We start from the raw sequence: 16,983 nt of genomic DNA on the forward strand, positions 1-16,983 counted from the left end.
CAAAATGATATTAAACCACGCGTAATATTCGCACACGTAGTATTCGCAGCGTACCGATTAATGTCTTTCAATAAGCGACAACAGTCGCTGGCAGCTGCAGCGATGCAAGCTTCTTCCAAGAAATTGCTGGCGGATAGCGAGCCACGCCGGCCATAAGTCCTTGTTAAACTCTCGCTAGATATCGCCTTTTTTCCAACACCTCTTGCCTTCCTTTCGCCTAGCTGGCGGAAACAACATCACCAATTTTCCCCCGTCTCTTCGACGCTTCGAAAGGAGGTACATCCCGAGACAAGAAAACTTTTCGGCTAATGAGAAACGGACCGCTACGCGCTACCTGCAGGAAATTAACCGTTGAAAACTCGAATTTTCATCGTAAATTCGTTTTCAGGATTAAGAGGATTAAGTCTTAATTGCGGCCAGATGAGAGATGGCGTAAAATACTCGTGTGCAATAATTTACACGTAATCACGTAACTCTCGAAAGAATTAAGCAGTTTTGAGTATATGCTCGTTTAAATTAACATTAATAGCAACATTAAATAGACGACTGAGCAAAAGCTTTGCATAACACGTTGGAAATTAATTAATTACTATTTTAACTTTACTATAATGTAAAAGGTATAATTTTATTTACTGAATATTTTGCGGTATAAAATATGATTATATATAAATCGAAAATAATAAGCGTAATATGCAATTTCGAAGAAGCACAATTCTCCGTTAAATTATTATATTTGCACATAATAACTTTTGGAAAATCAAATACCGCAAACATAAGAATAGCCTGTGCGCTGTTTGGTAACGTGATAATTAAGCGAAACCTCACAAGCGAATTTCACAGTCGCTGAAGGAGCAGCTTATTAAACCGGACCGTTTCGCCATTTGCATATTTAAATTTCCATTTCCGCGGAGCTCTGCCTGGGCGGAGTCGCCAGATCGGGGAAACCGCGAGAAAAGCGACCTTTTATCTCATTTCATATCCCTTATCGCCACGGCGGGCAGATCCGATCTTTCCACTCTTCGCGGCGCAACATCAACTGAACTGACTCTGTTTATCTTCACAATTTATGAGAATCAATCTCTGACTTGTTGAACGATGTCGTCCAACAATTTCTTCATTTAATATCGAGAAATTTCTCTTCCTTTTAATACTTCTTTCATCGAAATGTGACATAATATTATCGAAATAAGAGTGTGATATTGGAGAATTTAATACAAAATCGCAAGGCAACATAACACAAAACAAAAGGCAAAATCGTCAACTTCAGATTTTACAAATAAGTAAATAATTTAAATTCTTTTCCGTTTTTTCTATATTCTATATTACAAATCGGTGGAATAGTGATGCATAGATACTGAAAATTGGTTCATCAACTTTCCATATAATCTCGATAATCCTAGTTGCCAGTGAGATTGGTATTTTTTTTTTGTACAATGGTACTGTTATATCGGCTGTAAAATTAATTAAACGATTCGTTACGGGAGATAGTTCCCCGTACGATGAGCCATATCGAGAGAGTTACTGAAGGTCGCTTAATTGAATATTCAAAAAACAATATACCGTAACGGAGATAACGACCACTTTAAATGATTGGTCCACCGCGGTAATTATACTCACCCTCGGGTGTTTAAATTATTAATTAATAACTGCCGACGCGTTGCACCTTTGTTAAGTAACGCGATCGTAATCGCTAATTATTTCGACTCTACGACCGCTAATTCAACAAAAGCTCACAATTAATTCGTTTAAGCCGTCAAGAATGTACTTTCCAATTACGACATATATTTAAACGTAACGCGCGCACACGATAAAAGCAATATTTATATTCTGTTTCACGAAAAAGCCCGTGGCGATCATTCGCGTCGCACTCGCTGAAAGAGAAATATTTTACAAGAAAATTGCACAAAGAAAGCTGTGTTAAAATCAGAGACACGTATATTGGACGAATGGACGTACGTTATCAGTGCATCGGATTATTATTCTCTCTTTATTGTCTGTTAATTAGATAAAACGTTTATTTTATCGCCTCCTTCTTTTCACCAATTTATCCGTTGTGTAAAATCTATCTATTCGGATCGATTGTATTTCATTCAATTTAATAACATGGTGATACGCTTTCGTATACGGGAAATACGGAATGTATTCAGAGTTATTACACGACAAATTGGTACGACAGGATGCTCGATGAAAACATAATGCGCTCTAATTATTTTTTATTACAAGAAACTCCCATACTCCGCTTCGTGTGATATTAATGATCACCGACTCTCTCCGAATGGTCCTCGCGTCTCTAAATTAGGGGCACCTGTTTGCAAACGCGCACCATACAGCACACCTGTGCGCCGGTGCCGGTGTGACGGTGCCTTTATCCCAGCCGTTAGTTACGGACGCGACTCCGCGGAGTGTCAGTAACAACAGGCACCCACGAAGTTTGCCCACCTGTCCTGATAATGTCGGTTAATATCATGTAAATTGTAATTAATATTCATGGGGTTAATTCGCTGCCGCGGTCGGCCCGACGCCGCCGTCGCCTCCGGGACGAAGTTTTAGCGAAAATTTACGGTCACCGGGAAACATATTTCGGACGTACCGCAGGCATTGTACACAGACAATCTGCGCAATCTCGGTCAAATAAATCACGTCGATCTACGATAAAACGGAATTCTCGATCAATCGTTTGGCGTCATTTGCATAATTAAGACTTCACAGCGAATAATATAACTCCGGGATAAGAAATATTAAAAAATGATACGTCGCGCAAACAGGTTCGCATATCTGAATATCTGTCGATATACGATTTGAGTATTGCTTTCTTATTAAATTTCGATAGAAGTAATTTAAAATCTACACAAGTGTTATGTCCATCTGCGAAAAAAAAAATCGAATATGTGGGATGAAAAAAATCACACAATATTCAGTAAAATAATTTAAACGTCCCTGTGCGGGAAACCTCAGTATTCCCGCATGACGTAAGAACAGCGGAGGCTACGTATTAATTTCCGGGGACGCATTTTCCGATGATTAAATTTCCGAACTACGTCGCCCGCCGTACTCTTTTCGCCGTAGACTATTACGGTCAACTCGCGCAACAAATTAGGCACAGTGCAATTAATTAAACAACGCGTAACACGTACCCGTAGTACTTCGCGCAGGAGAGCGGGCGCGGACGCTCTCCGTGAAATTGCATTTGCGACGTAGACGGAAAATAATTTGCAACGTTAACAAGAATTCGGAATAGCGAGTCATTAGCATAACTCGGGCGCACATATAGCGTGCACGTATACGTACACATACATTAGCGGGGTTGTTCTTCTTCGTTCAAGGGAAATGTTTATATATAATAGCTGCGCGTTTAACTTGGTGCCGTAATTAAAATAATGGCGCGATGCAAATTACATGAGGCATTGCGTTATAATATTACTAGAAGAACGCTCCTCGTAACGCCGTTGCATATTTTACTCAAGGCGAGGGCGTCCTCCGCACTTCGTATGAAATGTTTCCCGCAAAAGCCGATTTTAATATCCTCAGCGATCGCGTGCGCATTACGCTTGAACGGACTGCACTTTGTTACAACGGAACGCAAGAATAAAGAAAAGTAATTTCCGATCGTGTACATGTGATATCGACATTTAACAGAAACTTTATTAATGGATACCGTTCACAATACCGCCTGCAGCCAGTGAAAATAAACGCAAGACCAATTTTAATTGAATGCAAACACTTTTGTTCGTCTGTAAATAAAATAAATGAATGTACGACATATTAAACCAACGAAAATAAATATTATATTTTAGTCATAAAGTAAGAAAAAAGAATATATTTCTAACTAACAAGAGTGAAATAGAATTTCTAGGGAAAACATATTTGTCGACGATAACTATCCTTGAGAAAGAAGAACATCTGGTCATCCTATTTATAGAAGAAGTCAAGTTGCGCGAACGCAAGTAACAAGTTTCGCCATTAGAAAATTAATTTTACGATACCACGCACAGCTGCTGCTCTTCTCGAGTGCATCTTGCGCTCGCGATACTCCGTCCGAATTCTTCTCGTCGACGCGTATGCACTCGCGAAGCCTCTTGACCCAAAATCATTCATAACGTACCAATGTTTCTCATGATTCATTTCTATGTGCGCATCAAATTTCAACGCGATCCTCTTTCTCGCAAAAAAGACGAATGAGGGGGGGGGAAATCGGATGAAGAGTAGTAGCTTTTAGGTTCACGACGTCGCGTGACCTTTGACCCGCATGTTTTATCAACGACCGCGTTATGATGCGACTGTTCGCAATAAAAGGAAATGGCAGGAGACATTTACGATCACGATTCTCTAACGCATTACCGCGGCCCATCCACTTCGATCGGCGAAGCGCCGCTGGTTGTTACTCTCGTTGCCCTCCAGGGAGACGAGCGCGCGCGCACGTTATATCCTTTTTATACCGGATATAACGCTTCCCCGCCTCTTCACCCCCCCCACCCCCCGGGGGACATTTAGTTACGTTTAAACGCGCGTTCTTTTTCACATTCACTTTGTGTATATTTCTCAGATGACAAATATCATACTGATGAAGGGAGATCATGTTTCAAAATGCAATAAACCGCGCGTTCCTGCAGAAAATATTTTTCATCCTATGAAAGATGTGTCTTTTATAGGGCAATTTGTGACAAAAGCTTTATTGCCGTCATAAAGCATCGCTAATAAAGTTACTTATATTTTTATAGAAAAAAAAAGAAAAATCAATAATATCGAATAGAGGCCGAACTAGTTTGACCTTAACGATCCGCTGCACGTTGAGATGATGTGAATATTACTTACCACTGATCGCGTGGATCGGGCAAGGACCGGTGCACAGAGATGAGATCGCTGGCATACTGATTAAACGCGTTATTGAGCCAGCCGTCGTCCACCAGCTTCTTGGTCTGTGCGGACATGTTGGTCGGCAGTATCACGGGCCTGCCCATCTCGCCGGGCGCAGAAGCATCCGGTTCCCGTGGTAAAGCCAGCACACCGCCACCTCCTACGGGATCTAAAGCCACCAAAGATCACAAATGAGTGACGTCGTGACGTGTTTGGCAAATGAGTTGATTACAACGAGATTGCAGATTGTGCGTCGAATTTGCCTTATCATCAAATTAGACGGGAGTCGCAAGATTAATAGCGACTTCGCATAGCGATTAACTTTAGTTACGAAAATATTATAATTATGCTACTTTTTCATCCTAGCGTAATTAAAATGTCGTGAAATATTCTTATTGCGATAATACAAATTATATTAAATCTTGAGGCGTAATTACATTTTAATAAATCATTTTTTTAACTTTATCTTATTTTTATTCATTATTATATACATCCTTTAAGAGAGCTTAGGAATCTAATTAAAATTTCTGATCGCCCTTATGCGAGCGATAAGTGGAAAAATTAAAGTGGCGTTTTTTAGCAAACTGATATTATTTTTAACGATGAAGAATTCGTGCTACGTCCCAAAATTTAATAAAAATAGAGTTAACGTCCAGCTTAATGTGACAAAGAGATGTCCCTGCAATTAAAATTAAAATGCTATTACGATTTAAGAAAGTCGTCACGCAAAAAAGTCGCGATCGTGTAACTTATGCGCCGACGAAATGAAAAGATAAATAAAACGATGTAATGATTCGCGTTGAATTTGCTACTCCGCTCGTGCTCCATTAGATTACGCTCCGCTTTAGTTTCAGCTAATTTCCGTTGCTTTTCTTGTTTCGCCAGAACAAGAGCAGTGGTGCTTAACGTCAGCGCAAGGTGGAACGAGTCGGCGACGGCGGCGGCGACGACGACAACGCGACGTTAGAGAAAAGGGGCATTGGGAATTGAATTTTCAGTACATCCACATCCGCTGGGCATATCGCGTCGGAGGCGGAGGTATACCTCCTCTAAGAGCTTTCGCGCATAAACTTGGGTTTTATTTGTCGGTGCCATATTGCCGCGGCGTCGCCGGCCCGGCTAAAACCAAACGAGGGCGAATACGCCTCGCGATACGGTCGACTCCGGCTTGGCTCGGTCGCCCGCTCGCTTGTCCTGAAAATAATTTTATCCCTAGTCGACAAAGTTGGGCCCCGGTGTGTACGATGCGACAATAAAGAAGACGACAAATTGCTTTAGTGCCGGGACCCGGCCGCGCCACGAAGTTCGGCGGTGAAACTCGCGTCGTGCATCAACGACGGCCGTACCGTTGCGCGGGCTTTTCTCCGAGAGAGAATTGCCCGCCAGCCTCTTTCCCTTCATCCGCGCACGTTTATCTCGTTTGTTCCTCGAGCGTCGAGTCTCGCGCATTCGCGCGCGCGCGAGCGAAGATGTTTAAATTCATTAGCACGTCATTTTCGCGCGCTGGCGTACGGGAAGTTCCTGCGAGAGCTCATGAGAGGCACTCAACCTAGACGACAGACTAAGTTCATCATTCAAGATCCTCGCTTACAGACAAGCAACCCTCCACGTAATATATATCGTGCTGCTCGTCGCCGCGAGACGCCGACAATATCGCCAGGGATGATCCATGTACTATGAGAGCCTTATTCGTACTTCGCGTCTGGCAATAAGAGGATGCGCGGTGAACTACCAAAGGTTCCTTATTACGCTCGTGGCAGCGCCCGAGAGAACGAACTTTCGTCTTTGAGGATCTTCCCCGCGGATACAGAGTCGTATCTCGCTCTATATTCTTCCGCGATGCGGTTTGCTTTTCTTCCCATTCCTTTTCCGCGATCAACGCGCACATACACACGCACGCGTAGGAAATATAAACAGTCGACGGTAAGAGGGTCTTCTCGAGGTAAAAAGACTTATAAAACGTGGAAACCAATTTTTCTCTCTAGATTACATTATTTTTCTTAAATTAAAATGCCTCGGCAACAAGTTATATAAAAGCAGAAAATGTTTTAAACATGAATTAATTTTACTTTTATAGAATTTAAAAACCTGTCGCAAAATATACAAAATGTTGGAAACAGTTACACCGTTTTCATAGAATATAATTAAAATGTGAAAATTTTATATTCACAATCTTTATAAATTTTATACACCAATATAGCATGTTATTGATTAAACGATCCAATGTTACAATTAATAAAAAAATTTATAATATCACAAATAAATGTATATAAAGAATCAATGACTTTTTCATTTATGCTTTTTGAAAAATGTTTTCGAATATCGGACACGTTGAGCCACAGGTGGCCACAGCGAACTAGCCTAACATCCACGACATGATCCATGCACAGACCATATATTCCAGAAGGGACACATCTATCAGCTTATTAAGACCTAACTCGCATCTAACCCGCGCGTTATGTCAGTCTGCTAAGCTATTTCCTAACAGGCAGTGATTCACGTAGACACCCACAATGCACCTACGTTGCATCGCTAAGAGACAAAGCAGCTATTAATAATGAGATATTAATTTTTAATACCTATATATCCAGATATCTATATATCCATATTTGTCCAGATAATTAAAACCAAATACACGCTGTTTAGCTAAGCGGCCAAAATAGTTTTTGTAGAAAAATACTCTTGTGTAGAAACGGGATCAAAGCCCCTTCGTCTCTCTTTGACATCAAAAACCGGACGCGTTAATTTACGTCACTCTTAACGATACCACAAAATCAAGGAAAATTAATTCTCTAAAATTACCTTGCTCCGGACCGGCTTGGTTGATCCTCGCCCTGTTGCCGAGCGGATTACCGGGTGTCTCCTTTTTAAACGGCGCCGCCGCGGCCGGCGCAAAGCCGTTCGCCGCTTGCTGCGGTGCCGCGATGCCTGACGGCGCCAATCCTTGTACGGCGGCCGCCGCCGCTCGATCCTCCGTGTAGAGCAAAAAACAGACGGTCACCCACACGGCGGTCGCCAGCACAGCCACCTTCAGCCACAAGGACCTTCTCCTGGGGAAGCCCATCCTGCTCATCCACCGTTCTACGATCCTTCCTTCGTACGTCCGCTGCGCGATCGACACTTCCTTTCCCCGTCGCGTCCTGCGCCGCGCGCGCTGCGATTATCGTGCTTCTCGTGCGGCCTCGGAATGTCGTGTTACCTCAGCAACATCCTCCCGCTCCCGCCTCGACCTCCCTCCACTCGCCGAACGACGTCGAAGGTCCGGGCGACTCGGCTAGTTCCTCCTTTCTACGCGATCGAGGACGCTAATTAAACGTTCGAGTATGAGGTGAGAAGATCCACAGGAAACGCGTCTTCCCCGTCCTTTTCCCTCTCGCGCGAGCTGATCGTGCCGAGAATTTCACGATGCGAAAGAGATTCGCTCCGAGAGCAGCTATTCCTTAGTCTAATCGAGATGACTGACAATCACTGACGTGTAAAATCGATAACTCGCCGTGATAGTCCACGCGTCATCGTCCGTTTTGGAATGCGACTGCTCTTTGAAGTTCGGTCTCGGTGCCGTTAGGACAGATTTCACTAAACGAGACGAAGTAAATCGCTGGATTAAATCTGCCGCGGTTTAATATCCAGCAGACGTTCCTCAAGTTTTAATAACGGAGTCAATGATAATATTATGATACGTTTGGCAATCGATATGTCGCATTTGTTTCTTGCTCCGATATAGGGCGTTGAGAAGTCTTGCATTAATAAACGTCGCAGACTGGATATGGATTTGGGTATTCTATTAATTCGCGATATAATATGTATTGTTAGGATATGTATATTTTCGGGTTGTGTTGTTTCTCAACGTCACCGCATTCTTGTCACCTAAAATCATAAGAAAACAAAAATATTTTAGTAAAAATATATGAGTAATTTAAGAAGCGCTGTAAAAAAATTGCTCTATTTTTTATACACTAAGAGAAAATAAGGACGCAAATTCTACTTTTGCGATTATTAATTGTTCAAGTCTCTGAAAAATCGAAAATGACACGATAATGGACATTCGTAATACATTGATGTCATCAATAATTTTCCGCCTTTTTATTAATTCTGTGATTCGTCTGACAAATTTAATTTAAGCAATTTCAAATTAAATCCGTTTTCCAACAAATTTGATTATCGTGACGAATAATACTTTACATATTTTATTCATATATATCTTAATATTACATGATATATCAAGAATAAATCTGGAAATCTATTCTTATTAAATATATAATAAATAAAAATATGCGATAAATATGAAAATAAAGACTATTGAAAAATATAATTTATTACATTCTTGTAATAAATATACTTCGCGATTTATTTATATATCACATTTATTTATTACATTAACAAGAAGGTAAAATGGTAATAATGTTTTATTAGATAAATTTAACAAGAGATAATCTGGAAATATAGTCCAGCTGGTGATTTCTCAATTAAGCGAATCATTCTAAATTTGCGCGCTCGTTAGGCGATCTACAATGCAGAGTTCAACGCGCGTGTCTAAAATACGCTCTCGCGAGTAACCCGGCGCCAAGTAATCGGAAAATACGCGCGTCCCGGGGCTTTATTAACTTTGTATTAAATTACGAAATTAGAAACTTTTGGGGGCTAGGATGGGGGGCGCAGTGCGGCGCACTTGCTAACGATGTTAGGATGGACACTAAGTATACGCACGTACACGTACACGGAAGCCAACGGTGTCGGTGTGATTTTGACATGTCGCACACTTGATACAGTTACCGGTTGAATGATTTTTTCCGTCCCATAAAAAAGTATCGATTGAAGAAACCGCGCGGAAGTAAACAGGCGCAAAAGCGAGGCACTCGTTAAATTAAACCGACACACGCGATACGATCGCTTAGGCGCTGTCCGCCATTTTCACCGGGTCTATTATGCGGGATGATTATATTCGACGTAAAGCGCGATCGGGCACAGATAAGCGAACGTGTACCGCGGTGCGACCGTTGCATTATGCGCAATGCATCGCCCCTACGGAAAAGTTGGCCGTCGTCGCGTGCACGCAATCTCGCAGATTGCGCAAAGTTGTCTGCATCGTATCGGAGAATCGAGGGCTGCATTCGTAAGAGCCGGGCGGGATAACGATGAAAAGGCTCCGCCACGCGCGCATCTCTGGAAGGATTCTCCACCCGGACGGGAGAGTGGTGAAAAAGCCCCGAGACGGGAGAGGAAAAGCTCGCTCGCTCGTTCGCGCGTGTCGCGCTCTTTTCGGCGCCGGAGACGTTTGCTATTCATAGGCGGAGAAAGGTGGATGCACGTTTTACCGTCGCCGTTTCGACGACCGTAACCGTGCCCGTGCGCCGCCGAGTTGCGAAATGCTGCCGCGTTATAGCGGATCGACCGGCGTGATGCATCGACGGATGTTATGACGAGAGAAGTACAGTTAAGCCCAGCTTTTCAACGTGAGATTGACTATCGCGATATTCGCGGAAAATTGCATCTACCATCGAGTCGTTTTATAAATAACATCGCGGGAAAAAGGGGAAAAAAATTTAAAATACATGTACATTTTTGTAAATATACTCTGGATAAATGGAATTATTAACAAATTTAGAATTTCGACGAAGGTTTTCATCGGTAAAAATAAAATTGTGCGTGTTCCGTTGAAAAATTCGCAACGAAAACATCGGTCCTGAAAATCGTCGTAATTCAAACTCTTCGTAAACAAAGTGTAGAATTGAGATATCCGCGAAAAAAAGTAATTTCGCGGCACTGCTGAGAAAACCTTCGGTAAGGATACAGTGAGAGAAGAACTTCGCGGATCATACCATCCTATCTTCCTCAGACGGCACGAGAGGCCTTCCATTTCCAGCGCGAGTGGAGAATTGTCTCGAGTAGACACACGTGCGAAAGCAGTGTGTGCGCTCGGGAGAAACGTTAGCGCGCGAGAGTAGTGTCTGGCTCTGCCAGAACCGTACGTGGCGAAGTGGCATGGTCGCTTTTTAGTGGTCGTTACTATCGGAGACACTTTTCCGTAAAAGAGTTTACTGCTTCTCTCTCTCCCTCCCTCTTTCTCGTCTTTGAAACGCCGGGCGATGTATCGGTCTGAAAAACTTCCTCTTTTCTTCCTTTACGATCTCGCAGTAAATATACTGTAAGTAGCATAAGTGTGGCATCTCCCGTCGCGGTGTCTCGGCAATAGAAAGGAGGAAAAAATAAAGAGAGAAAAAAAACAGTAAAAATAAATGGACGGACGATTTATTTTCTTGCGGAATGGACTGTCGCGACGATCTCAAATGAGATCTTTCGCGGACGTCGAAGACAAGATTGTTAGAATACGGTTAAACATAAACGCAACATCTAGAGAACAAAAAGCAATGATTGCGATGCGAAAATAACGTATATAGCTTGCGGATGACGGACTTAATTTATCGTGCTGTGGCAAAGAAAAAACTCCGATAACAACGAAATTAAATGTACCCTCGAGATGAAACTTTAAGAGAAACGAACAGCGGCATGTGTGTGACACGAAATTGAAATGTATCCTCAGACTAAAATGAATTTCTTGTTTCCCAGATTCTTCGTACTCGTACCGTGTTATTTTTATAATATCTTGTACAAATATGAAAACTGACTAAAAACACAATCCCGCAAATGCGTTATTCGAGATAAAAATGTTTTCAATTTTCCGATTTTTGTAAAAAATATTGTTACGCGCGCGAAGAGCTGAACGGTGGGTTAGAAAATTAATTGAACGCGCCTACCTCTTGATTAAGAGTGTCGACAACGCCGGACGGGAGTAGGAAGAAAAGAGTATATTCATCATCTGTAAGAGCCCGCTTTCGTAAACTTCGCCGTAAGCGCCATCGCCCTTTCGTGTTAACCGAAGTTACACCGAGCCGCTACCGGGGGATAACATCGAGCTCGCGTGTCACTGTTTATTTGGGTTAGGTTCTATTTTCGCTACGGGTTCTACCGCCGACATGAAACGAGAGCACAATGGCTGGACTCTTTGTCCGTCGTTAAATGAATTGCTTAGGATAGGAAGGCGAGAAACGTCTGCGAAATGCTCGGCGCGCGAAGAAAAAGGAGTGTCAATCACGTTCGATAATATCGACGGCGCGTACAACATCGACGTGTATGTTGGCGTGATGAATGTGGGTTTATAGTTAGGCGCAATGACAATCCGCTTTATCGCACAAATCACACACTTTATCGCGTCTCTATCCAAACACTAATTTCTTTCCTCGCGATTGAGCGATGGAAAATAATATTTTCTTGCCTTCGTACGCACGGCTGCCTTCGTTTATTTACCGCTTCGCTCTAGTTTCGGTAACAATTCACGTTTACGTAACGATGCCGCGCGATGACCGACTAGTCGATAAGAGTTACAGCCGTACCGCGGTTCGCTGCTGAATAATTCCACCGGCAGACAGCCCATTGCGAAGCGCGTCCGACAAACGCGATTAATCAAATATCGATCGCTAATGGCTGCATGATGAAACTTGAAATTCCCCGCTAAAAGCAACACAGATGCAACTCAACTCCCACAAGTCGGTTAAGATTGAAAAGCTAATGACCTTTTTCGTGCTTCCGCGAGGATACGAAAATCCGTTCAAACGTTCTCTCGATCGTGCGGACGAGCACCATCGCACGCGGCATTTAAATGCTTCTCCATATACGCGCTCGAGAATAACGGAAGCAAAAGTCAGCCGGAAAACGTGGACATGCGAGAAAATAGAGGCAAGGATATCCGCGAAATGGGCGACAGAACCGACATTCCCGTCCGCATGCGGCGGTACCAGGAAAATAAGCCGGCCGGAATCCCTTGCGGCAATACCGTGCGAGCGCGGGATATACAGAAGCGAGCATGACGGAAGAGAGTCAGCGGAAAGATGTAGGGGGATTTCAAATCTGCATGAGCCCTCGAACCGATAACACACGTATCCGGCGTAAGAACGATCGGAAAAACAATTGGAAGAGAGAGAAGCACTTTAAATGCACTCCTGATGCACGGTGTTGCCGTAGATGTCGAATCTATTTACGCTTCTCTAAAAGAGAACAAGCTTTTGAATTCTACAACGAATCGCCATAAAAAAAAAAAAAAAACGATAGCGATTCCATCGATCGCTGGTAAACAGTTAACGAATGAGAACACTAATGATAGCGTCACTGAAATATTTGTAGAAATTTTCCACGAAAGCGCACTTTGATGCAATTAAGTAATCAAATCAGACAGTGGAAATTCTCTTTGTCCTGTTTTAACTGTACTAAATTACACAAGGCTAAATTAGAAGACGCCGCGTAAAATAATGAAAACGTATGTCTCGCAAGCAAGGGCTGGTTATTTAATACCGTTGCGTTCTAAAGTTTGTTTGCTTTAAAAAAATTTATAAAATTCATAATTCAACAGTGTAATTTTTTTTAGGTATCCATCCTGGTTAAATGCGGAAAACCGCGCTTTACAAATGCGGAATTAACGTTCATGGTTAAAATTCCGTTAAAGCGAAAATTTGAAATTCCATGCCACGCCGCTTAGCGATGAAAATTTGCATGAACGTTACCGCCGTTATATGTTCTTAAGATGCATCACTTCATATATTATGCAAAACTCAGTGCGGGATCTGCTTGTGCACGTCGCCGCGCGACGAAAGGAACATATTCGACGCCGAAGAAATTTTCCGAGCTCGACGGCGCACGAAATTGCGTCGCCGGAAACGACTACGTGTCGCGATCTGATAATCAGGAAAATAATTGCCCCGTGTCACGGATTACCGGAGCGCTTCGCGTAGCGAGCTCTCAATCGTTAAAACAAAACTTTTTCCTTATACTCTGACTTGAGAAATACATGCTCGTAAAAACAAATAAAACTGGAAAAATATATTTTACGTTCCATATATAACTTTTATAACTATTCTATCTTTTAATTTAGAAACTTTCAAACATTTTTTTTAAATAACAAATATTATATTGCCATTAATGTAATAATGCACTTTTTGTATCTTAACTAAAGAAAACTTACGTCATTAGTGGCACCAGCCTGTGAACAGACAGGTTTTTAGAGCCATTTATTCCAATTATAATAATTACAAACGAGAAAACAATTATTCCTATTAATATTTAGTATTTTTAATCGCAACGAGGAATATAATTTACATTTTCTCTAATAATTAGATAAACATCTTAGAAACTTTAGAAATGGTAGAGATAATTTTTATTAAAATATATGTTCCAGAGATCATTAAGCCGCTGGAAGTTAACAATAAAATGCTACAGTAACTGGTGCACGTATAAATCGCGTATCTCACCGGCAGAGCAACAGTTTTATCTAGATCTATTGCAGACATACGCACGGCAGCGCGGAAGGATGGACAAACGTGATAATACGGATCGTATAACGCGTAAGAGCGCGTCCCAGAATGCGATCCGGTATTGTTACAGGACTGCGCGCGAGCCGGGTTTTACGGTAATCCCGGGGAAATGTGGACATTAAGCCCGCGCGCCCCATCGCGACAATAGCGGAACAGTTGGCTCATATAGCGCGCAGCAATAAAGAGTTAACACGGTAACCGCTAATGGAGTAATGGACGTTCCGAGCGTGCGGACATCGGCTGGACTACCGCCAAATGAGAACGTTCTTCTGGAGAATATCGCCGGACACACTTCGCCGTTCCCGATTCTTCTCTTTATCTTTCACGACGAGTGCGTTTGCCCATTTCTCTCGTCGCATTAAACCGTGAAGATCTTGGCAATCTCATACGGAGCACCGTCATTGAACTAATATCCTCGAATAAAGAAAAATAGATTTGAAATCTATTGCGAAGCTAAGTACCGTGGAATCTGTGTTAGCGACGGAGGCCGCTTTATGAGGACGTATGATTTGAAGATTATTACGACTCGGTAAAGAGTAAACAAGTGCGCGTGACTATGATTGATTCGCTTTTAAACTAGCAAACTGGCGCTAAACTACTGTTAAAGCCTAGCCGCGATAGCGCAAGGAAAATTCAATCTGGTTTGCGATACCACTTCCAAATTGTTACTTAACTATTTTCTATTTTTTGTTTCTCTGGTGCTGGCATTTAAAAAAACAATAGCAAAAAAAAAGACGGCGAAATTCAGGTTAAAGTTGATTGATGAAACTAATCATTAATAATTTAACATTGAAACAATTTAATGTAAAATAGCGTAGTTTGGGGAAAAAATTTCGGCAGCGCGCTAATCGAGCTTCGCTAATTGTCGTTTCGTTTAAACAACCGACGTGAGGCCGCAATAATCTTCTATCACGCTGCTGCCTCGACCACGTCTGATCTCATGACAAATGACCGCTTACCACGATTTCGGAGGATACTAACTCGCACACAGACGATCGGCCCGGGCAAACCGCGTTCTCGGGCGCGATGCGTGAAGAGTCACGCGCACCTGTTTCGTCGGGTCAGAGGTCACGAGGCCATCGTGGGGCCGTACCGCAAGAAATCATTACGTGACTCGGGACCCTTACGAACCTGTCGACGCGCTACCGTAATTCCACGCTAATGGCGACGGCGGTCGCGCAAAAAGCGCTAACGATTTTTCAGTGAACCGGGACGCTTCGTGGTCGCCTTAAGGCCGATTATGGGAAACCGTAGCCTAGATTCCCACGATCGATCGCTCATAAGTTTAGAAGCGGTATTATTTCAAGCGTACAATGGTGCTCGCTGAATGCTTAGATAAAACTTTGTTTCTTAATTAAAATTAAATAATAATTTTCAATTAACTATTATCGATCTCCTCTAAATTTCCAGTGCATTATTGACGCATTTAGAAAAATATTTCAAACGGCTTGGTCTAATTTCTCGAGAAAAAAATTTAAAAAATTATTTTTTAATCGTATATCAGCAGAGAAAAATATGCGTGCAAATTTAATACAAACGCTATTCTTTTAAAAGTTTATCGCATCTTTTATCTATGTAAGCATCTTCAGCAAGAAAATTAGAATCGATCGGTGTTTTAATGATGCATATAAGGCATGGATTTCCGCGACTCGCTGGAAACTCGGTTCAGGTCGGCCAAGCGCGACGCTCTACGGCGCGACGCGGCTAATCAAATTTTCACCCATGGGACGATTTGCGCTCGATTTCACGGGATCGGGAGCGCCGAAGCTCCTGCAGGCCGATACTAATTAATTTTCATCGAATTAACGCCGATGTTCGTTGAGTCGCGCGCACCAACGCCAAAGGAAACCGCTGCCGGCGGCTTCGGTAAAGCCGCGCGCGATTCAGACGCGGCCGTGAAAGACGCGCTCTGTATTTATCAGCTCGCTGCAATTAATGACGCGCGCGGTGTGCGCGGCGCGACGACATTTGCTACCGCTGCGATTCCTACATACGTGGAATGTTTATGAATGAGAGAATCGATACGCGAGGCACGCGTCGTAAATCAAGAGGTCTGCCTCCCCCGCGAATTCAACTGCGCGCGCGATAGCGCGGAATACACGTTTTACGCTCGACGAGACGAAATCAAGTTTCAATAGCGCGGAGCAATGCGTCATTAATGTCTGTGGAAACGCACGGGCGAGAGGAGCGGCGTTGATCGAAAGGAGAGAGAGGGGGGGGGAGAGAGAGAGAGAGAGAGAGAGAGAGAGAGAGAGAGAGAGAGAGAGAGAGAGAGAGAGAGAGAGAGAGAGAGAGAGAAAGAGTTCTCTCTTCTCGAGAGATCGCTTCTCTTTCGAGAACTGTCATTGAATATCCACGGTGACGTATGGCAGCAGAAAGGAGATGAAGGGATGGGCGAGACTCGATATCACGCGGAATTGACACTTTTCGGAAAAGAGAAAAATTCTGAGGATTCCGCGCTGCCATACACCGGCGCGAGAATACCGGTCGCGTCGATTGACATTTTGCGCGACGTGTTCGTCGAATTTCGAGATCGAAATGGGGAAGCGGCACTTCCGCGGCTCGCAGTATTATTCGCGAAACAAAACGCCGTCTTCTTATTCTCTCGTCTCTTTCGGTCGAAAAATTTCGCGTCAGTCACGAAGGGACCGTTTCGACGAAACGCTCGTGAAATCGAATGGATGTCTCGCGCCCGTTCGCGCAAGGTGGCTTCGATCAGCGCCGCCGGCAGCCCGTTTTGATTACTCGTGAGATCGGAATCGCGAAC

The 16,983-nt window shown here is 43.1% G+C and overlaps 1 protein-coding gene across 8 annotated transcripts in view; it reads right to left on the reverse strand.

The window, feature by feature from the left end:
• Positions 1–16,983, reverse strand: part of Pgant9 (polypeptide N-acetylgalactosaminyltransferase 9) — a 214,801-nt gene that overhangs the window by 61,219 nt on the left and 136,599 nt on the right. For all 8 annotated transcript variants that reach the window (XM_067347569.1, XM_067347565.1, XM_067347562.1 and 5 more), the window contains 2 exons: positions 7,657–8,721; positions 4,813–5,023 (listed from right to left, as the gene is read on the reverse strand). In XM_067347569.1, the coding sequence (XP_067203670.1) occupies positions 4,813–5,023; positions 7,657–7,927 (482 nt within the window). In that variant the 5' untranslated portion in view covers positions 7,928–8,721. The remainder of the gene's footprint in view (positions 1–4,812; positions 5,024–7,656; positions 8,722–16,983) is intronic.

The sequence above is a fragment of the Linepithema humile genome, chromosome 1 (genome assembly GCF_040581485.1).
Source record: "Linepithema humile isolate Giens D197 chromosome 1, Lhum_UNIL_v1.0, whole genome shotgun sequence".
NCBI classification, from domain to species: domain Eukaryota; kingdom Metazoa; phylum Arthropoda; class Insecta; order Hymenoptera; family Formicidae; genus Linepithema; species Linepithema humile.